Below are 25504 nucleotides of genomic sequence, written 5' to 3'. Positions count from 1 at the left end.
CCTCAGGTTTGTTCCTTTGCTTGCTGCCTTGCTTAGTGCTACATACAGACTGTCTTACCTAAGGATGTGAAGGTTACCACAGAACATGACCTGGAGGGAATTTTTTAGATTGCTTTTTTTTTTTTTTTTGGTCCTGAAATTGCAAAAGAGTGCTTCAGACATCTCCTTTTCTCTGTATCTTCCAGGTGTCTTCTACTTTTTACATGAATAGTTTCCAAAACAACGCACAGAATAAATTACAAATAACTTCTTAAGAGTGGTCTAGATGTATGGCCACTGTACATTGGCCAGGCTTCAAAACACTGGGAAGTAGAGGTGAAATTATGAGAAAACAATAGCAAGACTGCCAGAGTGAATGCACAAATTCTCAATACCTCATTTTGAAAACTCTTAGTTGCCATTGCGGAAATGACTGAAAGAGTCCCTTCAGCAGGGAGGACAGTGATGATGTGATGATTTCTGTCAATGTAGCTCGTAGTGGAAGAATGCTCAGGCAGCAAGCAAGGCCAGTGGCATTCATGACTGCATTAACCACAACACTGCCAGCAGATTGAGTGAGAGGACTGACGTTACTGCTTTTTATTCAGGATTTCTAAGTCTAGAAAACTGGGTCCAGCCCTTTGCTCTATAACACAGGAAAGACACACATAAGCTGGAATAAGTAGGGTGGAAGACAGAGCTGGAAAGGAGAGGCCAAGGGGCTTGGTTTCTTCTGCCTAGAGAAGAGAGAGTGAGAAATGCTGAGGTATATCCCTCCAACACTTAGGAGGAGATTATTGTGAGGGCGTGACAGGAACTTCACAGTGCATGGCAGCAGGATAACAGTGTCAGACACAAAGTGAAAAAACAAAGGTTCAGGCTGGGGATAAGGAAAAACTTTTCTCTGTGAGGTTAGGCAAGCAGCTGGCCAGGCTGCCCGAGGAAGCTCGGAGGCTTCTCTGTGCGGAGCTTCCCAAGAACTGATCGGACGCAGCACCAGCCGGCCTGGCCCGACCTGCGGGCCGCCCCGCGCTGCCCTCTGCCCGCACCTCAGCCTGAGGAGCCCCTCCGCCTTTCGGCGGGCAGCCGCCAGGGGGCGAGCGAGACGCGCTCCCAGCGTCCCAACGGCCGCCGCTGACGTGTGGCGGGCTGCTGGGCTCCGCTATTCGACCTCAGCCCCCCCGCTGCCTTCTTGTGTTTGTTATTAAAGGAATTTCTTTTATTGTAGTTGTTTGTCTGTTATTTTTTTTTAATGCTGTGGAAACAAGAGGCGGCTTCACTAGGGGCTGTCAGTGCAGCCAGTGAGAAGCCGTTACCTGAAAGGCGGCGCCGTGGCTCGGGTCGTCTGAAGTGCTGCTGGCTCAGGGCGAGCTGGTGGGCTGGGCAGGCCTCGCGGCAAGCGGCGGGCACGCGTTACACCTTCCTGGGGAAGGAAGCAGAAGAAAATGAAGGTGACCCAGGGGCTGACACGGTTAGACATGACGGCGTTTTTCTCAGCGTTGTGCTGCTGCTGTGTGTGTGCACGTGAGGTTTTAGCAACGCTCCTTAATTCTGTGCCCCTTCGGATGAGTATCTGAATCTTTCACCCCAGTTTCCCTTTCTCCACCCCTCTTTTTTTTTTTTTTTTTTTTTTTTTTTGTTTCCTGACTCTGATTTCTGGGATCAAACAGCTGTTCTTTGAGAGCAGCTCAGGATTGCATTTAGGGTGTCACACACCTTGCCTGTGCTGCATTGAGTGCACGTACGTAGGCTGCTCCACAAGTGATGCCTCTGATTTTTTTCCATGGAAACTACAAGAGATACAGTGAGCGAAGTAAGTGTTTGATAGACCAAATTGTCAGCTACAGAACACTATTTTTCAGAATAGTCAACCCCATTAGCTGTGCATTTTTGCCAGGAATGAACAAGAGCTTGCTTGCCTCTCTCATCAAAGCCTGCACCAGTGGAGGTGATCCGCTGTTGCTGTCACACCTCTGAAATGAGCCACCTACTGCCACACTGTGCTCATATCTGTTTGGGCTCCATAAACGTTCAGCAATTACTGATGAATGTCAATGGATGCAATTTTTTCTAAATGGAGGAATTCGATCACACACCTTTGCTTCATGCGCACTTCCACGTCAGACCTTGTTCTGTCAGTCTGCCCCTCTGCTGCCATCTGTTGCAAGGCGAAAATATGACATGGAGTATTGGTGGAAATGTTCAGGCACTTCAGTAGTACTACCAACATCTGCCTCTGATGTTGTGGGCCAACGTGATAAAACAGGAGGCATTTATTTCCGAGCATCTCTTGTATATTAGCATGGAGAACTAATGGAGCAATCACATCTATCTTTCACTGAAGTAGATTCTACCTATCATTTTGCTGCAGAGGTTTCTGAACAGAATGGAAATTCAGGCAAACATCTTTACTCTTTTGCAAGTGAAGGACATGTCTGCATCTCCATATGTGCAAATCGACAGGACTCCTGATGTTGGTCTGTGTGTACTTGTGAGAAGGATAAGGGATGAAGCTGTGATGTTTCTCTTGGTTCTCAGCACAGCTCAGTCAGCACCAGTTTCAGAGCCTGTTGGATCTCCTGGTACAAAGATCCAGAATTTTGGCTCTTAACACTGATCTTTTTAACATCAGTTAAGATTGACTCTATCACTCAGCTGCTTCATCACTTCAGCTACCTCCAGCTGCCAAATGAAGAACAGAGTAAGTTTGATCCTTTTCAGTAATAGACAGTTTTTTTACCTGCCAGAAGTGCCATTTTATTTTTTCACTGAGAATCAATGTGGAGAAATCACGTCATAGAATCATAGGATCACAGGATCGTAGAACATTTGAGTTGGAAGGGACTTTCGAAAGTCACTCTTTCCACTGCTGAAATGCATTACCCACCTCCTCACTGTGCTCACATTCACTATTTGATTTCCATGAACAAGCAAGCATCAATTAATATTAATGGGTGCAATTTTTTCTGTACCCAATTCAATTTCAAACCTTTGTTTTGTATTCACTCCATGTGCGACAACATTCTGCTGGACTACCCCTATGTTGTTGTCTGTCACACAGCTACAAAATGTAATGAAATACTGGTGGAAAGGCTCAACCTCTACTGCCATACCACTGACATATGCCTCTTATGTTGTGGGCCAACACAGTAAAATAGGTGGCATTATTTTTATATTATTTTGTAAAATATATAATATCATTAATATATATAAGTAATACAAATTATTTTAATTGTTAATATTTTTATTAATACATTGAAAAGAGCAACAAAAGCATAAAACTAGTGGGATATTTGTCCCTCTTTTTGTGAAACTAACACATCATTGCTGGCTCACGTTCAGTTTTTCATCCACCAGGACCTCCCAGCTCCTTCTCTGCAGATCTACTCTCAAGGATTCCTCCTTGCAGTCTATATATATGCCTGGGATTCCTCTGGCCCAAGTGCAAAACCTTGCACTTTGCTGTCTTGAACCTCATTAGATTCACCCAGGACCACCTTTTGAATCTGATGAGGTCCCTCTGAATGGCATCCCTTCCTTCCATTGCATCAAGCGCACTGCTCAGCTTGGTGTCATCAGCAAACTTGCTGAGGGTGCACTCAATTCCATCATCGATGTCATTGATAAAGATGTTAAAGAGCACCATAGGTAGTAGTGATATTCTTAGTTTTGAACACTCTGAGAAGGGAGCAGTTTCTCTCGCTAGCAACAGTAGATCTAGGCTGAGATAAGCTTTAGAAAATGAGTACAAAACAAACTTTTGTTTTAGCCTGTATGTTTTAGAAGAGGGTAGGCAATATACTGTTTGACATACACATATTGACTGTGCATGTATGTATGTAACTGCAATTCAAGCTATTCTTACCTCATCTTTACATTTTTTTTTCCCTATCTGCTTCTGACATAAGCCATGCTAATTAAGAATGGCTGGCTGGGCATAGTTTTTATGATTCTCATGAATTTTTGCTTTAAGAGCTATCTTAATAAAAGCAGCGGACAAAAAGAGTGCAAGTCTTGTTAATGTCTATGTTAATGACATACCAAGTGCAGAAACACTTGATTTTGCAGATGTACCATAAAATTCATAACTAAGTAAAGAGGTATGGCAAGTCAAGGACTATGACAATATCTGGATTTCAGAACTTCTGTGCAGATGCTCTCCTTGCTATTGGTACTGCTGCTGGCAGAAGAGTTGCTTTCCATTGAAGGAAGGGTTGAAGAGTTACCAGAAACAGCAGTGCTGGCTGACATTAAGAAATCTTATAGTGGAATTCACAGGATGATTTGGGCTGGAATGGACCTTAAAGGTCCCCTGGGCAGGATATTTCCCATTTGACCAGGATGCTCGCTATCCAGCCTGGCCTTGAACACTTCCAGGGATGGGATATCTACAGTTACTCTGGGCGGCCTGTCTCTGTGCCTCACCTTCACCATCCTTATGGTGAAGAATTTGTTCTGATTATCTAATCTAAATATATCTTTTTTTTTTTTTAAAGTTTAGTTTAAAGCTGTTACCCTTGTAACATGTCTGTGTCTTTCTTTTGCTGCAGACCCCATATCTGAGCATGGTTCCTCAGGTGGGGTCTCATGACAGCTGAGTAGAAAGGGGGAAAGAATGCATCCCACGAGTTTTCAGATGATAAAAAATCTGGGAGGAGTTGCGCTGTCATGCAGTGGAACATCAACAGGATGGAGAAATGGGCTGACAGGAAACTCATGGAGGGAAGTTTGACCTTGGAAGAAGTATCTCCACGCACCACAGACAGGCTCAGGCAGACCAGTTATAAAGCAACTTCGCCTAAGAGGACCTGGATGTCCTTGTTGACAAATTGAAGATGAGGCAGCAGTGCGCCCTCGTGGCAAAGAAGGCCAAGAGTGTTCGCGCTGCATCAGGAAAAGTGTTGCCATCAGACTGTGGGAGGTGATCTTTCCCCTCTGTTCAGCGCTGGTGAGGATGCTGCTGGAGTGCTGTGTGTAATTTGGGGCTTACCATTACAAGAAATACATGGACTTAGTACAGCTGGTCCACTGAAGGGACACTCAAATGATTAAAGGATTGAAGCATCTCAGATGAAGACAGGTTGAGAGAGATGGGATTGTTCAGGCTGGAAGAAAAGGAAGCTCAAGGAGAATCTCATCAATCTGTAGAAATATCCAAAGGGAGGCTGTAAGAAAGGAGAGCCAGGCTCTTTTTGCTGGTGCTTGGTGACAAAATAAGAAGTAACGGAATGTAGGATGTTCTGTCTGAACATCAGGAAAGTTTTTTTTTTTTACAGTGAATGTGGCTGAGCACTGACTGGCACATGTTCCCAGAGAGGTTGTGGAGTCTCTCTACTGGGAGATAATCAAAAACCGTCTGAACATGATCCTGGGCAGACTTCTCCAGGTGATCCTGCTTGAATTGGCAATCTACCAAAGTCTACTCCAGCATCAGCTCTTCTGTGATTTTGTGTTATTTAACAAGTGAACTTAGAGCAATCTATTGCAACTTGAAGTCTAATGACAACATATTTTACCTTAGGATGCTGGTTACTGGTTTATTATACTGCTTTTCAGGGGTTCCATATTATTATACCTTAAAGGAATGTTTTTAAATGGACTTCCTCCTTGCTGTGGAATGTAATGGGTGTCTCTGCTCATTTGTTTGCTTGCCGTGTTTATAGAGTCACTTAACGACTTAATGCATGCTGCCAAAGAAAAAAACTACTAAGCAGTTGAGGAGATAGCCTGGAAATCTGAATGTTGCTATGGAAGACAAAAATTTTGGCACTTCAGCAACACATTTCCTTGTGCCTTACTACTGTTTTCATTACCCACAATAGCCCAGAGGATTAATGCATTTAAATAAATATGAACTAAGATTTTCTCTGAAGCTCATTGCTTTTTAACACTCTTTAGGTGCAGAAGACATTTAGGAATGATTTTAAGAGCAAGAAGAGAAGGCAGAGAAATCGGTAAAGTAATAGAAGAAAGTTGGCAGCCTGCAACAGAGGGGTGGCAAGTTATTTTCTTCTTAGAGGAAGGGGGAAATAAACAACTTCACTAATTAGGAACACACAAACCTAGCCCACTGAGTGACTTTTTTTTGGATTATGATAGCTTATGGCAGTGTCAGTAGTCAGATGGTAGTGGTATTTCTTTTGTTGTTTGTTTTATTTTGATTTGTTGTTGTTTTTATTTTGTTTAAGTGAATGTGTTTGAGAAAGACTCTCAGTCCCAGCAGAGATTTCGAGATGCCTTCTTCACGAGCTGGCTATTGTTTCTTACTATGGACAAACACAAAAGGTCAGTGATGGTTTTTATGCCTTAATATATAAAGCTGACCAGCTGCACATCAAGGCTGATGAGCGTTCTGAGACTGTGAATGAAAGAGCGTATGGGGTGCTTGTGTGAATCTAGTCATTTGGAAGATGAAAGACATATGAGGCTTGTTGTTTGTAGCAATGATGTGGACGCTAGCTGTTGCTCAGACAAGACTTCCATGTTAGTGATGATTTGAACTGAAGAATGACTTCAGTGGGAAGCGAAATGTTAGGGAGAAAAAATGAACTGAATAACAGCATGTGTTAAAAGGACCAAGAGAAACCTGGTGACTATCTTCCTGAGTTAGTACACCTGGCTATTTAATACAAGCTTTATTCATGGAATCAAATAGTAACCAAGAGTTTGAGGAGATTGAAGGACCCATTGGAGATATATTTGGCAACCTGCAGCATGAGATCAAAAGGCCAAGTTTTTAGGCTGCAGTTTTGTATCTTATCTTTGAGGTATATATGCTAGTCTGTCCGGGTTGTGAGTTTATATCCAGCTCTGTGAATGAACAACCGAAACACTGTTCTGTTCTTGGTCATTGCAGCAATACCTTTCTTATTAGTTGCTTCTGAGAGTGAATTCTGGGAGTATTTCCTCCCTGAGAACACTACATGTAGGTATTCTCCAGTACACTGCTTTAACAGCAAGAGAGTAAATCACCAACACAGAAAAATATGTATATTTTAATGTCATTAAATAACTTTGCTAGCAAATATAAAACCTTACATGAAAATAAGAGCTGTGACTTTTCATATAATTTGAATGATACTAATCTGAATAAAAATGTTTGGCTTATTGGCATAATAGCTTAATGAACTGACTCCCAAATGGTTTTACAAACTCCAGATAACATGCAAATTCTCTTACTCAGGTGAAAATAAAGGTGAAACTGAGGTGGAGTCTAGCAATTCTTAACATCACTTCACAGAAAAGAATATTTTTACCAAGTAGGAACAGTGGAGAATTTATGTCCCCAGAATGCAAACCTGAGCTGAATTTTGTCTTGAGAATGTAATGTTAATGTCCATATTACGGACAATCAAGATCTCAAAAAAAAATTTGTCTCAGATCTTCTGTATTTTTCTTGAAAGTTGTCAGTAGCATTGTAGAAAATAAAATGTAGACATTGATCAAGATTGAGGACTGGAACATTTTGAATGAAACAAATAACCTGTCATGAAAAGTAAAACTATATCCCGTAGTTGAGTATAACATCATGTATGGATTGCTGTATCTTTAAACTTGGAAGCCAAATTAAGAAAGGGAGAAAACAGTCAATCAAACTGGAACATGCTTATTATTAATATTATTTTTTTCAGTATCTGCTTTGCTTAAATTGTATATCTGTATTTATACACAAATGAATGATACCTCATGCTTTAATATGCTACCCCTGCCTCCTCCTGAAAAACCTGTAGTACAGCATCTGGTCAGTATACATAGGAAGATATTAATCTTTAAAAAAAAGATACAATAACAAAAAATTACATTAAAAACATTTTCTTTTCTTTCAGTTATTTCTGGTTTTAAATGCCCTATGGAAATTTCGCAGCTTTTCTCAGTAGGTGGAGCAATGTCTTTAAGTTCCTTTTTCTACTGTATAATGTACAAGAAAGTTGCTGGTATGAAGCCATACAAAGCCCAGAGCATTTATGGCCCATGATTAAATACCCTGACTCTGTTCATATTTCCAGTAAGGTCAGTGATTCACAGGTTAGGGCCTAACTCTTTCTATTTCTGAGACATTCACTTCTGCAACTCTTGCTGTTCCGCTCTCTTCATTGACTCTCACTGACAGCATTTTACAGTGTCACAGAGCATAATGAAAGATACAGCAAAACAGTCACAGGTGTCAAACCCAACCATACAACTGAAGACTGCAGGATCTTGGGGAGCACTTAGACTTTTAAACAGCTTCTCCTTATGCAGACACTCAGTATTCTCCCAAGTCAGCCTCTGCCCTTAAAAAACCTGCCACTTAGCCAGTGATAGTAGTGCTGCTAAGTGCTTAGCTGTTTTCTGTGGCCTTGTCAAAGGGTGAAGGAGTCCCAGCAAAAAGCAAAACAAAAGAAAATAATGAAAAGAAGATATATTGTACTTATAACAGTCGGAGCAGCTGCTTGCTGTTCTTCTCTGCTTATTTGTTACTGTTGGCAAAGTGGGAAGATTTCTGCCCTTCATATCTCACCATCTTCCTACCTGTCCAGTTGCTGAATACATGATACTTCTTTGTGTTGGAAGAAATGTTTCCTTTTTTTTTTCTTCTTCTTTTTTTTTTTTTCTTCTTTTTTTTTTTGTGGCACGTGGATGGCAAAGTTTTCATCTCCTCTTTCCAGATTTAATGAGATCACTAAATTCAGTTCTTTATATCTAGGTAGTATCGCAGAAGGCAAAAACCACATTAGTCCATTCAGAAGTGAATCAAGCCATTGAGTGCAGGAAGGTCCAAGGTGGCATTTCCTCTTAGTGATCAAGACTGCAGCCAGAGTAACTGCATCAGGAGCCAGGAAAATTCATGTGTGTGCCAATTAATAATGTAGAAGATGTTCGTTTGCCCAAAATGCCCATTAAATCAGGAGAGTTTTCCCTAAAGGGAAACTCATAGAGACAGAGTATTGTATTTGCTACTGTAGCAACTATTGTATTTGTTCTGTAGCAAAAATAAAAGCAAAGAACGCTGGACAGTGGAATTCAGTCACCAGATGAAAATATTGCATGTTGTTCTGCAAGGTGTTTGGAGAGGATTCTTGTTCTGGCGCGGCATCTGAAACAGTGGGACCTCAGACCTCACTATGTGCAGAAATGGTTCCCAGTCAGCAGTCTATAGCTGCTGGCCTCTATTTCAAGCTGGATACCTTTTAGACTGCGAGACTGACACCTGAAATAGATGAAGAAGTGATTTACAGAAATATGAGAGATAGGAGCTGAAATAGTTGATGATAAATGTCCTCTTCTCACAGGATCTGGAAAAAGAATGAGAAGGGCCTCAGGACCCTTGGGTGTGCAAGAAAGCAGGACTGACTCTGAGGAATTAATTTCCTTCTTAATACAAGAGGGGATAGATTATGATGTCAGCATAATCATCCTCTCAGTGCAGAATGAAGCCTAGACTGCTGGGACCTAGTGTTGCAATAAAAGAGAGAAATGAAATGCAAAGATCACTTTCTGTTTCTGGTGTAAGGATGGTTCTTCTAGTCCAGTGTTGGCAGCCTGTATTGGACCAATGTCCTGGGTCCTTCACCTCAGTGATGACAGAGCTGCCTGTACATAACGCAGATCTTGTCTCATCCGTCTCCCAGCTGCACTTTTCTTACAAATGGTGATGGACAAAAAAAGATTTATATAAATCAATGATTTTAGGAACCAAATCTACCAATAAGCCATAATAAAAGATGAAGCTGCAGGACAAAATCGTAAGCTTGTGCCATGGCAGTCTAACAGAGCACAAAGAAGGAGAAATGGATTACAGGGTGAGACAGGAGAAAGGTGTTTGGATTTACTGCTGGATGGGTGAGATGTTTCAGGAACTAATTTGTCCAAGGAAGTTTAAGTCCAGCATAAAACTCAGCTTTCTGCCAGCAGCTGAATGTAGGAAAAGGGTTCATTGAAAAAACAAAGCAAAGCCTGTGATTTAGGGGAGAGCTGAGTGACAAGTAATTACTTACTCTGGTTGGTAGATGAGATATTTCTGTTCTTCAATATAAAAAAACCCAGAAGAAGTGTGATCAGTAAAATTACAGCTATAAGTGGGCCAAAGAAATTTACCTTCACTGGTTCCATTTCTTCTGCCTGTATCTCTGAATGAGAAAACAGAGAAGATGCATATAGCAAAGATTTAATTTGCTGAGAATTAGCTTAACCCATCCTAACCAAATTTATGTAAATTAGAAGTTTATAGAAGGGCCCTAATTATCCTTTGCTTTTACAGTATTTGATAATGCTAGGAAATCACTCTCCATATGGTTTTTTTTTGTTATTTTTTTTTTCCCCCAATAACTAGCAGGTGCACCAAGGCTTAACAACCATTTCAGCAACAGTAAGGAAAAGTGCTGTTTCTGATGTTTGGGTTGTGTGAAAGATTGGCAGCTTGATTAATACAAGAGCCTATGATGCCAATGCTAGGCTACTACTACTCTGCTACTGAAAATTTAAATAGCCTGGGATATGTTATTATGTGGTATCTGTTGAAACTGAAGATCAAAGCTTAATGAAAAGCTCTAAGGGATGTGAGAGAGACAGGGAATGCACGGGAGTTTCCTTCTGTTTCTGGTTATTGTGCTTTTGAGGTTTTGGTTGCTAGGGATAGCAAGTGACATGGCTGCAACTGTCATTGAATAAAGGTTTTTTTTTCTCTAGAGTTGTTAGTTTCTTATCCACCATTACTGTTTATTAGATGGCTACTTTTTAAAGTCAGGGATGAGAAGAACTGAATAGGGAAGAGGAGGATGCACTACTATGGCTAATATTAGTGTGTTAATACTTTGAGCAACATGTAGAACTTTGCAAACCTCAGAAGACTTCTGTATTTAATACTATTTACAAATCCTGGAATATGAGGACATCAAAGGCAGTTTGCCATATATAGCAGTGATGACTTAATCCTCTAGTTAAAGTTAAATGAAAAAAACTGATTTGTAGATCTTCTTTGGCAAAACTTTTTTCCATCCAGAGAAGTAAGTAAGTAGTAAATGGGGAAACCTCTAAGGAGGTAGTAAACTTCTTCTCTAATAGGCTTTCTGCAGTGTTACCAGTCCTTTTGGGTTTCTTGTTCCCATCAGGTGAAGAACAGCACTCCACATTCAACACAGCCTTAATGGAGATGGGCAAGGCAAATGACTGAAGTGGGAAGCAATTCTATTTTGATATATTTGTGCCATAGCTTATGAATAAAAATGCATTAAAAAATGTTTTCCCATCCTAAGAAATAAAGTTTATAAATATATTATTATATTATTATATTATATTATAAATAATATTATAAATAATAAAACTACAGTTTTAGTTTAAAAAAAGGATAATTCATACAGAACTCTGATAATATTCTTGCAATTAAATCTTGTTGGTACTCAGGCACCAAGATCTAAACTGCTTGTCTAGAGTTGCAGCTGAAGAATTGTTGGCTATGGCACTTTCTCTTCTGAAGGTCTTTGTTATGTAACAGACTCAGGAAACAGAATTTGTACATGTCTCCTAATCTCTCTTACTTAGCCATAGCCTGGTCAAATATACATGGAGTTGTTCAGCAATAAAAATGATAATGTACCTGGTAATATAGGTAATTAGGACTGAGAGAGAGAAATCTGCTTTCTTGTTCCTCATCTCTAGGCAATTAGCTTATTTGTAATGGGACCCAGAATCCAGGGGAATGTTACAGCATCATGATATTCTTGAGGGCTCACTTTGGCATGTAGTTTTTCAGTTAGAAAGGGTAAAGTAAACTGTGAGGTGCACAAAGAATATCTACACACAGCTGACACTGTGATCATTAGGGAACATTCAGGATGGCACAGAGTCTGGATTTCTAGCAAGAGGCGTCTGAAAAGAGGCACAATCCCAGAGAAAAAAAAAAATCCCCAAATGGTCATTTTGGAATGCACACTGTATTCTGCCAAATGTTGTGGAAACCACTAGGAATACTTCCAAAACCCATCAAAGTTTTGTGGCCTTTACATTTTAGCTCAGTACAGTCTATTTTACAGTTTGTAAGCCAAATTTGGTCCAAGGGACTCTTCTGTTCAGCCTTCTGCCTCTCTCTAAAAAGAGAGCAGCAGCTCAAGAACTCATTTGTCACAAAAAAAAACATTTGTAATATGAGAGTGGTCAAACACTGGAACAATTTGTTGAACTCCAAGATCGTGGAGTCTCCATCCTAAGAGATATTTAAAACTCAACTGGATAAGGCTGCCTACTGACTGCTTTAATCAGGCTGATTTCCAGATGCTTCTTAAACCTCAGCAGTTCTCCATGATCCACCAGGCTCTATCTAAACAGCTAAATGTCACCTCCAGAGATAGGCTGAAGCCTAGTCCATGCATTTAGTTTGCTTTGTTGCTGCAGCAGCATTTGGGGAATGGGTGAACAGGGCTGTGCTCTGTTCTGTGCTGCAGTAGCCTTCCTTCTCTCTGTGCTCTCCTTTCTGTAATATGGCTTCCCATGGAAAAAACAGAAGAGAGAATTTGGTGGCCATGATTATCAGAGAACAGGATGGCAAACATAGAAGCCTTGTAAGTAGCCCCTTCTGCTACTTAGGGTTTACTCTCTGCTTTGACTATGTTGCCACCTGTGATCATTTCTACTAAAGCATTCCCAGCTCCTACCCATGCAAAAATCAGAATGAGCAAATGAAAACTCACCTATGACTAGTGGCACTGAGATAAGGCTCCCCTGTTGCTCTCCAAGGTGAAGCAAACAGCTAATATTAGTGAGTGTATTTGTAGGAACTGGGATATTCAGCTTGCTGGTAACATTATACAGCTTTGTTACAGCATCCTGTAAGACATCCATGTGTCGTATAAGCCTATCTGTTATGTTTTCACTTGAAATTAGCCAAATCATCTGCTTAGGCTCTGGATAACCTCCGCTGGAAGAACAGGAAAGATTCAGGTTTTCATTGGGCTTTGGTTCCCCACTGTGTAGCTGTGCTATCACAGGCTGACTATAGTTGGCTGAAACAGATCAAAGAAAAAGCGTCATGAGTCAGACATACTACATCTTGTGACAGTCCCTGTCAATATTTTGAGATTTTCATGTGGAATCAAACCTAAACAGTTTTCCTAGGAAAACTGTGTGGTTCCTAAGAAGGGTTTGTTACATTTTGGTTGCACACACAGACTTGCTTCTTCTTGTCTTTGAAGTGTTTCAATGACATAAGTCATATCAGCCAGATAGTGAGACTGTCTCTCTTACTTTTTCTAGACCAATTGGTACCTCATAATAAACAAACCTGGCCTGCTTAGCTCGACTTTTTATATGGAAGTGACTACAGTACAGGTTCCTTTACTCTGTGCCAATGGATCTCACTCAATAAAAAACTTCCCCGTTGCTTTAAAAAAAGAGTTTCCCAAGCAAGAAATAATTGATGAAAAAGGACTGGAGAGGACTATTCAAACATGTGATATGAAGGAAAATGATAGCTTTTAATCAAAGCAAAAGAAGTTTCAGGCTCAAAACTTCATTGAAAATACTGAAGTATGTCAGTGTTAAAGTCTTTTAGTACTAAAAACTATATGGAGAAGAGGCAAGGGATTCTTAGAGAGATATGAGTGTAATGGAGGGTATGATTCTACTATATACACATTTGAAGTGTCAGATCCAGGCTCTAAGCTTAGCCCAGTGAATTTGAATTTGTAACTGAAGATAATGTCTTCCAAATAGGCTACAGACTGAAATACCTCAAGAGACAGTAGATCCATCAAGACTTTAATATTTTTCAAGTGGTGTTATCACTCTGACTTATTTTGTTTCTGCATCCTGAAATCACTGCGTGGCTTCCTTCTCATCTGTTTCTAATGGTTCTTATATCTTCACTGAATTAATTAGCCTCTTTAATTATTCAATATTGTATGTGTATTTTGGGTAGCCACTCTCTGAAAACAAGAGTCTCCTCAGTTTTCTTTGTTAGAAGGTAATCAGATCGATCACTTAACATCTCTAGTTGAACTGTATTTTTTTTCCAGCCCCCAGATAACTTTAGAAGAGATTTTATTCATGCTTTTATGTTTTTCAACAATCTCTCTAAAATGAGGACAGATACTGTAGTATATATTCTGGCACCAGTTTCACCACCAACAGCAACAGCACATGTTTTGAAATAGCTTTCCTTGTCTCATCTGCTTCCCTTATGGATCCATCTTAAGTAAGCACTAGGGACATACTGACAAAAACATCAGAATTTCCAGTTAAGCCACTTCTCAACATGATCCCTACCTGTCTGTTTTACAAGACAAAACTTTTCATTATGAAGCCTTCTCTTTCTGGAGAATGATCTGTGTTCATTGTTCTTACATAAATAATCTTGTCTGTAAACAATACATACACTATATATCCATCTATCTGTACCTTGTACCATAAATAACATACCTAAATTATGTTAGAAGATACTTAGGTATTTTGGAATAGATTTGGTCACCAAGAGATAGTTTTGTTTGACTGACCTTTCGCTCTTGTACTACACTCAAACTTTCTTAATCCACTTTAAGTGTGAAACTTCATACTACAAAAATAGCCTTCCACATATTCTATGAGATTCTACCTAAGAAACAAGCAGAGATACACTTCAGCTTTTGTATTTTTTCTAATTATTTTTTATTTTAATTGACCCCTATATTCTACCTTCTTTTGGGAATTTACTGAAGAGAAAGACATTTGAAAGAAACAAAGAAGCAAATAATTTTAAACAGGCTTCCTATATCAAAGATTTGGGAGAGTTTTTTCTCAGTTTCTTTCTCTTTCTCAGAAAATTCTCATTGTGAATTTGGAAGAAGTAGAAAAAACAAGGAAATAATTTGCCTATGTATGAGACTTCTGTAACATGTTAAATTAATTGAGGACTTGCTATTGAGTGCAAATTGTGAGTCTCTAAGGTCTGAAACTGCTGAAAATATTCATCGTGTAAATTCTGTGAGAATTAAAATTAACAATCTACGTTTCCTATTTGCTTGTGGATCAAGGGAAGACTTGCTGGTAGTACAATGCTAAATTGGCTCAAGCATCCTGGTGATCTTTCTGGCTGTTGTTGCACATGGCCCATATTCTTTTGAAGCCTGAGAACACCAGTAGAAATCAGAAGCTGCTGTTATTAATGATTACCACTGTCCAAGTGGAAGAGAGAACATACAGACGAAGGTTACAAAAAAAAATAATATAAAATAGAAAAACATTATATAAAGACGCAATTCCTAAAAATCTGAAAAAATACTAGGAAAAGATTACTTCCTCACTGAACCCTACTCGCCTGTGGTCTGTCCTTGCCTCTGATAATGTGCCAGAAATCAAGCTGAGTCTGATCAATGCCTGCATTTTTTCTGCAGAGATATTTTCAGTCCTTCCATAACTGAGCATATGATGTTCTACTCCTCCACATATTAGCTGCTCTTTTCTACATTTTTCCTATGATTTATATCATCATAAAATAGCTGAATATTTGCAGAAATCTTTTTATGTTTCAACTGTAATTTACCACCAACATTCTTAATGCTATTGCTTTTAATAGAAGGCAGTGCTTCAGATGCAAATAAAAACTGTATTTTCTGGAGTTCTAGAAGCCACAAAACTTGCAGGGAGCAAGATGAAGAAGGCAGGGTGGTTTTCACTATAGAGTGTGACAGGGTGGGAGTCAGGAATGTGTAATATTGAGCAAATTATTTCCTTGTTTTTTCTACTTCTTCCAAATTCACAATGAGAATTTTCTGAGAAAGAGAAAGAAACTGAGAAAAAACACTTTTATCCACTTTAGAAATTCTCTCCACTTCAGCTAAACCCCCAGTGGCATGGGAATAGTCCATGTTTGAACTAAACAAAGTGACAGAAACCTAAAAAGAAAAGAAAACAAACAAACAAACAAGCTCACAAAACAACAACAAAAACAAACCAGATGACAATTAGCAGAAATGACTTACCAGTGATGTGCAGTAAGCACTCAGATTCGTGTATGATCTTTTTTGGTCCCTTGTCCATGTGCATAATAATACATTTATACTGCCCCTCATCCACAATCCTTACATTTAACAGTTGCAAGGTCCATTTGTCCATATCCATCTTGGTACGATTTATGTATTTAGGACTAAGGTGATCGTGTATTTCCTGGCCAAGGAAAACTTCATGTACCACTTCACCCGTATCTTTTTGCCAAAAAACTATTATATTCTTTATGTCATTTTTCTGAGAGTTTGGAAAATAGCAAGATAGGTATGCAGTGTGATCAAGAAATGACTTCACGTGATGTACATTGGCAGCAATACCTTAAATAAATAAAAAAAAGGAGAAGAAATTAAGATTTCCATCAGCTGCAAAAGAATACCAAATACTTGCAGTCATGGAGGCAACACTTAGTGACAGTAGCATAAACCCACCAGCATTTAGACAAATTCTCCCACTAGGTTTGAGAGGATACATACTTCCTCACACCGATGCACTTAAGTCTTGTGGCATTCGGGTCATAAATCTGTTTCTTATTTTCCTTCCTATATTTCACTTTCCAAGGCAGGCTTACCGCTCAGAGCCAGGGAGAGTCTGTATTTTGGAAGATTTAACTTCAGGCCAAAGGCCACAGCTCCACACTGTTCTCAAATGTGTATGCAATGAGATTCTGTCGTGAATGAGGCAACTGCATAATTTGTTTTTCAAAATTTGAGGTCATTCTCTTCAGGAAACAACACAGCGCTGCAGTTTTGAAGACAGTGTAAATGCAGCATGTGTGGTAAATGTTGGTGTCTAGGGAATATATGGCCAGGAGGTCAGAAACAGGGTAAGCTTTCTGTTTCACTGAAGAATTAATCTAGAGTTTAATGACAAATTAAATGTCAGATTTAACTGTTCTGTAATTAATCTAGAGTTTAATGGCAAATTACACGTCGGATTTAACAGTCCTGTTGCTGAACTTGTTAACAGAAATAGTCAATAAACACAATTATGCCTTCATGCATCAAAAGAATGGACTATATTACATACAGGATGATAATTCTCCTATTTTCATCACAACCTATATCCACTGATATTATGGGGTAGAGATGGGCTGGGAGAATAGTCTTTTCTTGTCATGAGAAATGCAGACCTCTGTTCTAGCAGATACAAACACATTTGCTGTGTTCAAAAGATTCACTCTTTCTCTCCTGAATCAAAGTTTTGACTGATTTTCAGGAGCACAAGGCTGCAGTGATCTTCATAGCTGCCTAAAACTCCATTTATTCCTTATCAAGCTGTCAGTCTTTAGCTCAATACTGCTGTCCTCTCTTATATACAGAGGGGATATGCACATGTTCTCAAAAATAGATTTAAATTGAAAATTTAAGAGCAACATGAAGAATGTGTAATGTAAAGATATAAAATTGAAGAGAGAAAGTACTTTCTACATTTTTTCTATAGAGTCCCTGCTCACAGTTAAATACATATCACACAGATTATATGACTTTGATTTTACAACTGAAATTGCTAATTACTACTAAAGAAGGAGCATCAAAGTAAATGTAAATGTATCACATAGCAGGACACAAATAATTTAAACATTTTTTACAATTAAAAATCTGCTTCTTACCTGGGAGAAGTGTTATGGCAAAAAGAAAGAATATGTAGACCTCCATGATGCTGTAAGAAGGAAAAATTAAAGAAGTATTTTAGAGGTTGAAAACACTGCAGTGCCTTCTCCAGTGCTCCCCGAGTAGCAGTAAAACAGGAAGAAGTTTCAAGAGAGATTTTTGAGAAAGTTAATCTCACATTTCCCTTCAACTAGTGGAAATGCTTCTCTGCACTTTAACAGCCATTAGCAACCAGAAGCATGCTATGACAGACCTCTGGTTTACAGTGACTGTGGTGAGGTTCAAGGTTACTGGGTATGCCATGGGAGGGGCACAGAGTGTATGGACTGCAAAGGGCCAGAGTACCCAGAACAACTGGCACAGAGGAGAGAGGAATGGGGAGCATGCCTGCCCTTAGCTGAACATGGAAGAAGATGGGGAATTGAAAGCAGAGGAAGAAGAGAGGATAACACAGGAGAAGTAGGTGGTGGAGACAGGCAGCACAATGATGTCAACTACCAGAAGTGATGAAATGGGTAACCTTCCATTGTGTAACAGGAACCTTTCCTTCACTATAATGAAAGACAACTGAAATTAATCCTATGGGGTTTAAAGAGTTGAGGCTACGTGTCACATGGTTTGGTCAAGAAAAAAAAAAGTATCTATTTAAGAAAAAAAGCCCTTTGACTCATCTCATAAGCAGAACACTTCTGTGACTGACTTCACATAGTGAACCTATATAATCTTGTTTAACAGTCAAGGCCCTTTCTCCAAGTATTTCTTATTTGTAGGAGAGAGAACTTCTCCTGCATCTACTGTCTTACAGCTGATGGATAGCAGTGCCTTTGTGTTTTTCCTGTGCTATTTCCACATGTGTGGGAGAAGCCTTCACACCATGCCATCCAAGGTGCTCCACTCTGCTTTCTGAATTATTCCAAAGAATGCTCTTTTTTAGTGGAGAAGGTGTAAGAACTCTTCAGCTCTTACATGAAAAAAGAAGTGTGATTGCTGTCTTCTATTTCCCCTTTTTTTTGCCATGTTTTATTTTAAGCTTGTACACTTTGATCTTTTTTACCACAGATTTCTGGGAGCAAGTGTATTTTTCTGTTTAACACAGAATTTCCCTCAGTCAGCTGTTGTGTTTTCTGTGTGTGTACTGCAAAACACAAAACCATATTTTTTCCAGATTCACCCTTTTCTTAGGAAAGAGGATAGAGAAACTTGGATGCACCAAAGGATACAGATAACATTCTTTGTGATCAGTGAGACTCACCAAAGTCACAGCAGAAGAGAGGGAGCTTGTACAAGCAATTGCTATAAGCAGAGCTCATTCTCCTTCTGCTCCACAGCACAAACCACCCTGCTAGGTGGTGAATGTTTATCTTGGGCCCCACTCAGTTGAACCACACAACTAATTGTCTAAATAAAATTACCTATGCCAACTTGCCTGTGCCTATGCCACAGAAACCTACAGGAGCTCCTTCTCAGCAGTCATGTTTTTCTCCTGTGAATAAAAATTTTTGCTTCTAGTCAAACAAAGAAAAATAATGAACACAATAGCCTTGTTTTTTTGGATCTAATGAAGATTTAGAAGAGGAGAATTAAAAACAATTTAGCAACTGGAAATATAAATGACTGTACTGCTATAACAAGGCATGTTTTGCAATGACATTCTCACAGGAGCAAAGACCAAAACTGGAAATGAAAATAAGAGAGAAAAACAAAACTCAAGGGGGAAAAAAATACACACAAAAACCCACAACAGATAACACTTTCTCCATGCCTTTCTTTATGGGTTAGCTTTGGAGCTGAAGACAAAAGTCTCAAAGGTCCCACAGAGTTTCCTGGCTGCTGTCTTCCAGATGGTGGTTGCAGGGCTGCCTGCATGTTGAGGGCTCCAAGATGCTTCAGGATTTCCACATGTCCTGGAGAGGGAGATCACAGTGTGACTTCTGTTGCTCTTAGATGAGCTGCTTCAAAGACAGTTGCTGAACCATGATGTGGGCCATTAAACTGTGGTGTTGTGAGAAAACTCTCTTTCTTTATTTAAAGGATGTCCTTAATCAGCTGATGCAAGTTCTTTCAGGCACGGTCCAGAAGGCTGAGAAGAGAAAAGGCAATCAGACACTCTGTGTTGGCTATTTACATAATTTCTCAGACATTTTCAATATAAATTTTGTGCCCAATGCTTTTTTATAACTGCAGGCCACTGAAAGATTGATTATATCCCAGAATTGTTAAGGAGTCAAAATGGTCCAGGTAAGATGGTGCACTACTGGCAAATGATGGGGAACAACTTTTGCCCTGGTACCATGCACGTGCCCCCTCCTCCAATGCAGAACATTGTGGCTCCCTGTATCTTCATGGTTTTCCAATCGCTTGCTGGCTGTATCCAATGGAAGAGGCATTTTTTCAAGATGTCAGTGACAATGGATGAGATAGGAGTCCTTTGAAGGTCCATAGCTTAAAAACTTTCTCTGACATCCAGAGTTATGTTTGTCTTCATGGAAGTAAACATCTTTCCTTGCTAACTAAGGTCTGGGTACTTATGTGGCAAGTGTCTTTCTTGTTTTTTGAAACTTGATCATCTATTACTGCCCGCGACTCAGGATTATAAATCAGATGTAGATGTCAGAGATTAGAAATGGAGAAATATTTTATTTGAAATTATGTCAGTATGCAGCTAGTAGTTCCGTTCGAGCCTTTGTTTACTGAAGGGAGGAGAAACCATGTGAGCATATGTAATTCAGTGGTCCTATTCATGACTGCTTTCATTTGGTCAAAAGCAGTTTGAGAGAAGTCATTTTGCTGCATACGAGGGATGCCCTACCTGAAGAACTCTAAAATAGATATCTGAGGAAAAAAAGTGACTTTGCCCTTTTTACTTTTTGAGGATGATTGCCAGAAAGCCCTCTGGAATTCATTTTAAATTGGCTTGTGATTTCTGTTTCTTGTCACTCAAAATTCAACACATATATGCACAGCAAAGCATGAAGATCTGTGAATAAAAAAGAGCTTTATATCATTTTTTTTCCCCTTGGTTTTCATTTGCTCTCTTTTTACCGCATTTTCTCTGTTGGATGTATTCATTGCCTTTTGAAAGACAGATATTGTCAAATATGTGGTCTTTGACTCATACGTTCCTTCAGTTCCTTTCAAAATGTACTTTTCAAGTGTATTAAGAACATATATCTGGTTTATTTTATTACATCAGGTACATATCTTCTATGGGAAGACTCTCCTTCCCTTTTATTTTGCCATGCTCTCAAAATATAACTGATTACTAAACTAGCAACCTACTCTTTTGACTTTTCTTGAGTAGGGAATTTTTCTAAAATTTCCATGCTGTGCAACACTGGGTAGCTCCATGAGCTGTTGTGAACCTCCTGGAGACAGGACATCAGCAATTAAGACTCAGCCTTCTCTTCTGTTGCAAACACAGGTCAATCTGAGCAAGTATTATCAAAGTAAAGAACAACTTAAGGAAATTCCTTTAACATAACAAGGTCTAAGAATGATAGGATTCCCTCCACTCAATTGCTTGGCCATACAACATAAATATCCAACAATGGACTATTTTCAAAACATATCATTATCCAGTCAACTTGTGTTTCCTATGTGTTTTTCCAGCAAGAAACTGGCATTGTTGCAATCAATTGCTATTTTTTTTTCCAGTTCATTCTCTTTTAGAACATTCTTTTACTCTAAGTTAAATTTGGTTTATTATGTTGTTGTTACCTTTGTAATAAGTCTGTATGTGTAATTCTCAATTTCTTAATGCATTTTGTTTTCCTTCCCACTATTCCCTCTTTCAGCAAGATCCTCTTGTTATCTATGAGATCTTCAGGAGACCTCTGACTTTTTCTGTGATTCTAGGATCACTGTGCTCTAACACACAGAATCTAGTTTTCTAATAAAAATTAAATAACACCAATTATTTAAACAATACCTTTGGTCCAAAGATCACGGAGCATTCCACTGCCTCTGCAAGCAAAACTCTTCCTCCACAACCAAAGGGAATGTATCTCTGAAAGAGACCACAGCAGCTCAATGCACAGTCCCACGGCACAAGTCTCAGGACACGAACAAGTACTCTACCTAGCTGAAACTGCAGGGGGAATTTAGAGAGAAAAAGCATCATCAACCAGAATGAGACACTCACTGGGATTAACTGTGAGTCCCACCTACAGGACAGGTCAGGTCATTGTACTTGCTATGCCTTGTCACAGAATCGATCAATTAGTTGAACCACCTCTTCTACATGACAGATAACCTCATCAGGTGACATCTGTCCTCCTTTCCCAGCCTCTGCACTTGCCTTGATTTTAGTCAAGCAAAATTCTCAGCTGGGAAACCACAAATGCCTGATTCACTTATCAATAGTTCATGCTGAGAGGGAATTGAAATGCTCACTACCAGGCTGTCCTTCTTCTGAGACTGACTTCTGCAGCAGTCACTTTGCCTGAAGATGGTAAATTAATGGATGGTACTGGGGCCAAAGCTCACCCCAGGGCTGCACAACATATTACACAGACAACCTCAAATGGCAGTTTTCTGGGTGCTTTGGATGGGAATATATATACCATACATGAAAGAATGAATTTACAATTTATTCCTAACCTATACCCAAATATACCCAAAAAAGATTTAGCTGCCATGCACCATACGTTTGGTCCTCAAGTATTATATGCTTGGTTTTCGGTGGGTGTCTTTAAAAAACACAGCTAGACACATGATGCAAACTTCATTCTGCTTCTTAAACAGGAGCATCACTAATCAGAAACTACATTTTTCTTCCTGCAATAGATCTCAATTATTAAATGAAGATGTGATGTTCAGAAGTGGAGTTAGATAAGCCAAACTGTGCTGCTCCCAGTTTTAGAGCATTAATCACTCCGGGGACATATTCTTATTTTCTCACAGTGCTTCTCACCGCACATTAAATGATTTATAAAGTTAAAGGAAGAGATTTTGCCTTTTGGTTTTAGATCCCTTCCCCCAAACACCAGCATTACAGTAGATGAGATGAAAGTACCCAATTCTCCTGCCTACTGGTATAAATTAGAGATTGCCGTTTTTATGATATACATAATCAGAAAACGCCTTGCAGATCCACATTATTATTTTCTTTCTTAGTTTCTGATTATAAATGCCCTGCTTTAGGAATTAAAGCAATAATTGTGCTAGTGCTATCATAGGCAATCCCTCATTCTGTTATAAATTGATCATCTTGCTCCAGGGAATAAGGGATGTGTGTGTGAAGCTGCAATGATTAGCAGCTGTGATTCAAATGAAATAGAGAGCAGCTGTGGAGCTACTTTCCTAATAGCAATTACATTTTTACAAGTGTGTGCTCCTATATATTAGTAGGAGCTTTACAAATGCTTTTCTCAGTAATTGCTCAAATCATTATCACATGACTAAAAGAGCCGACACAGTTAACTGAAAGCATTATCACAATACTAGGGAGTACCTAATTTCTTTCTTCAGGCTTCCTGTCTCAAAGGCAGCAAAATACTCCAGCACGGATCTTGACGATATAAATGTTCATTCTTTCCTCTGTTCTCCGCTACATGCTGAAAGACTTGGACAGAGAAAATCAGCACTGCCCTCTTGCAAATGCACATATGCAGCTTTTGCCCAAAAGGTTCCTCTTTTAAAGTTGAAATTCCCCTTGTTACAAAGTACTTTTATTTCTCATAAGTGTCGATATTACTCACGGTATCCTTGAACTCCTGTGTAGCCCCAGTCTTCAAGAGGATTTTGCTTGTAGGAAAAAGCCCATTGATTGTAGGAAATAACCATTTTTTCATTTTGTTTGTTTGTTTTTTAACTAAGGCTTGATTGTTAAAGCTGGCAAGTTCTACTCAATTCTGTTTGCCTAACTAGATCTTATACTAGTAGAAGAGGAAATAGTTTTGTTGGCAAGGACTGACCTTTCTCCAGTGAGATTAAACAAAACTGTCCTTCCCTAATTCTCAGCTGCTGAAAGTCACCAAGTTAATTTAAGATCTGATGATGAGATAAAAGAGCTGAATGGATTGCTATACAAGAATGGTGATTTTGAGATTGATTCCATAACAATTATGGGAAATAAGAGAAATCTATGGCCGTCCATTTACCACAAATTCCATGCTTGCTATGTTGTATTTGACTTTTCTGTATGATAAAGAAGTTGTGCTTATTTGCCTATTTTTACATATAATTCTTTGATAAAATGATAACTTATTTCCTCCGTACTTCCAAATAATTTACATTGAATTTGTTTCTCTGGTAACTTCATTTCAACTATGCCAGCTTAATAGAAATTCTAACTTCATTATGCATTCAGATTTGCTTTAAGTTTGCTTATGAACATTCAACAAGCCTCATAAAAGCCCAGTTTAATGATAGCAGTTGTGCTTGCCAGACATAGATCAAACATTATTTGTATCTGAGTCTCTTGTCTCTGAATCACAATTTACAGATGGTATTCAAAAAGGAGCTGTCTGGGGAAAAAAAAATCGTCCTAAATCTATTACCTATTAAACTTTATTGGAAAATAATTTGAAATCGGATTCTATGCACCCATTTTCCTTGTCTGGAACAGACTACTCAGCAGCTGTGATTAGAAATAGAGAAGTAAGCTGCTATGAGTGAAAAAGGGGAAGGTTTTCCAGCCTGTAGCAATCAGAGAGCTATAATTTGCTTTTAACGAAGTTTTCAGTGAAAGCAGCCAAAAGAATAATTTCTTCAACTAGATTGATTAAAAACTAATAGAATCTAAATTAAGTGTTTTCCAAACAAGTTCAGCAAAATCTAAAACCCGAGAGCTTTTACAAGGTTTGTTTTTTTTACTTGCTTGCAACTCAGTGTTGTGGTTAGCAAGAAAAACAAGGAGAAGTGATTGAGTCTCCTTCTCACTGTAAGATTTCATCAAGAGTAATGGTGGAATATGCCTTAATGTTGTGCCGGAGATAATAAAATTTTAAATTCTACATATGCTTTGTCTTTCTGCCTTCAAAGTCTCACTGTTTATACTGAATTTCACACAAATGTATCTACTGAGTTCAGTTTTCAGATGAGCAAGTTGCTGGCCAGCCGCCTGGCTGCAGTGGATGAAGAGGCCGTGCCCTTTGTGTGACTCTGAGGAATATCTAATGTGCTTTTTTCCTTGCTCATGGTGGAAATTTGGGTAAACATTGATAGATTATCCTTATCTAAAATGTTATTGACATAACAAATCATAGAATATCCCAAGTTGGAAAGGACTCATAAGGAATATCAAGTACAACTCCTGGCTTCACACAGCATCACCCAAAATCAAACCCTATGTCTCAGAGTGGTGTCCCAATAGCTCTTGATCTCTGGCAGCTTAAGGCCATCGCTAGTGCCCTGGGCATCCTCTTCCAGGGCTGCACGACCCTCTGGTGAAGAACCTTTCCTAACTCCCCATCTGCCCTCCCCTGACACAGCTCCATGCCGTTCCCTCGGGCCCTGTCGCTGTCACACAGAGCAGAGCTCAGCGCTGCCCCTCCGCTCCCTGTGAGGAGCTGCAGCCGCCATCAGGCCTCCCCTCAGCTCCTCTGCTCTGGGCTGAGGACACCATGGGACCTCAGCTGGTCCTCACACACCTTGCTCTCTAGACCCTTCACCATCTTTGTAGACTTCCTTTGGACACTCTGTAATAGTTTTATGTTCTTTTGGTAGCGTGGTTCCCAAAACTACACACAGTGTTCAAGGTAGGGTTGCACCAGTGCAGCATACAGTAGGAAAACCACTTCCCTCGCTCGGCTGGCACCCCAGGATACAGCTGGCCTTCCTGGCTGTCCGGGCACATCGTTACTTGTGTTCAACTTCCATTAACCAGAACCCCAGATCCCTTTCTATAGGGCTGCTCTCAAAACTCTTGTCCTCCAGCCTGTATGTATAGCCACGGGTTGTCCATTCCCAGGTGCAGAATATTGCACTTGCTCTTGTTAAACTTCATGTGGGTGGTGATT

At 39.5% G+C, this 25504-nt stretch overlaps 1 protein-coding gene and 2 long non-coding RNA genes across 9 annotated transcripts in view; 1 reads left to right on the top strand and 2 right to left on the bottom strand.

Annotated features, from left to right (window-relative positions):
• The window catches only part of LOC116239990 (uncharacterized), an 18361-nt gene extending 16994 nt beyond the window's left edge, over positions 1 to 1367 (bottom strand). The window contains exon 1 of the long non-coding RNA XR_004169203.2: positions 1296 to 1367. This is a non-coding gene — a long non-coding RNA (uncharacterized LOC116239990). The remainder of the gene's footprint in view (positions 1 to 1295) is intronic.
• Positions 1361 to 11182, top strand: LOC149919767 (uncharacterized). The gene is made up of 3 exons (XR_016470282.1): positions 1361 to 1450; positions 6168 to 6264; positions 11070 to 11182. It is a non-coding gene; the product is annotated as an uncharacterized LOC149919767 (long non-coding RNA).
• CD86 (CD86 molecule) lies at positions 6959 to 25504 on the bottom strand. Of its 7 annotated transcripts, none has more exons than XM_090148687.1 (9): positions 25136 to 25504; positions 22996 to 23106; positions 21472 to 21549; positions 19306 to 19623; positions 17543 to 17592; positions 15909 to 16250; positions 12645 to 12956; positions 9957 to 10088; positions 6959 to 9169 (listed from the first exon to the last, which is right to left on the bottom strand). In XM_090148687.1, the coding sequence occupies exons 4-9, from the start codon at positions 19407 to 19409 to the stop codon at positions 9150 to 9152; spliced, it is 960 nt and encodes a 319-aa protein (XP_090004813.1). In that variant the 5' UTR covers positions 19410 to 19623; positions 21472 to 21549; positions 22996 to 23106; positions 25136 to 25504; the 3' UTR covers positions 6959 to 9149. The 7 variants fall into 7 exon arrangements, with proteins under 7 accessions (XP_090004813.1, XP_090004809.1, XP_090004836.1 ...); XM_090148683.1 differs by lacking the exon at positions 25136 to 25504 and adding an exon at positions 23243 to 25121; XM_090148710.1 differs by lacking the exon at positions 25136 to 25504 and having other exon boundaries at positions 19283 to 19623; positions 22996 to 25121.

Source organism: Phasianus colchicus, chromosome 1 (genome assembly GCF_987193195.1).
Source record: "Phasianus colchicus chromosome 1, bPhaCol1.hap1.1, whole genome shotgun sequence".
In the NCBI taxonomy this organism is placed as follows: domain Eukaryota; kingdom Metazoa; phylum Chordata; class Aves; order Galliformes; family Phasianidae; genus Phasianus; species Phasianus colchicus.
This window is presented reverse-complemented; position numbering and strand designations above follow the sequence as displayed.

What these genes read in the sequence shown, in the direction of transcription:
- CD86 (XM_090148687.1), bottom strand. Translation starts at nt 19,409, where the DNA reads ATGCAGGCAGCCCTGCAACCACCATCTGGAAGACAGCAGCCAGGAAAC. An exon ending in TGCCATAACACTTCTCCCAG is followed by an intron (nt 16,251 to 17,542) that starts GTAAGAAGCAGA and finishes TATTTATTTAAG; the next exon opens with GTATTGCTGCCAATGTACAT. An exon ending in TATCTCATCTACCAACCAGA is followed by an intron (nt 9,170 to 9,956) that starts GTAAGTAATTAC and finishes CATCTATTTCAG; the next exon opens with GTGTCAGTCTCGCAGTCTAA.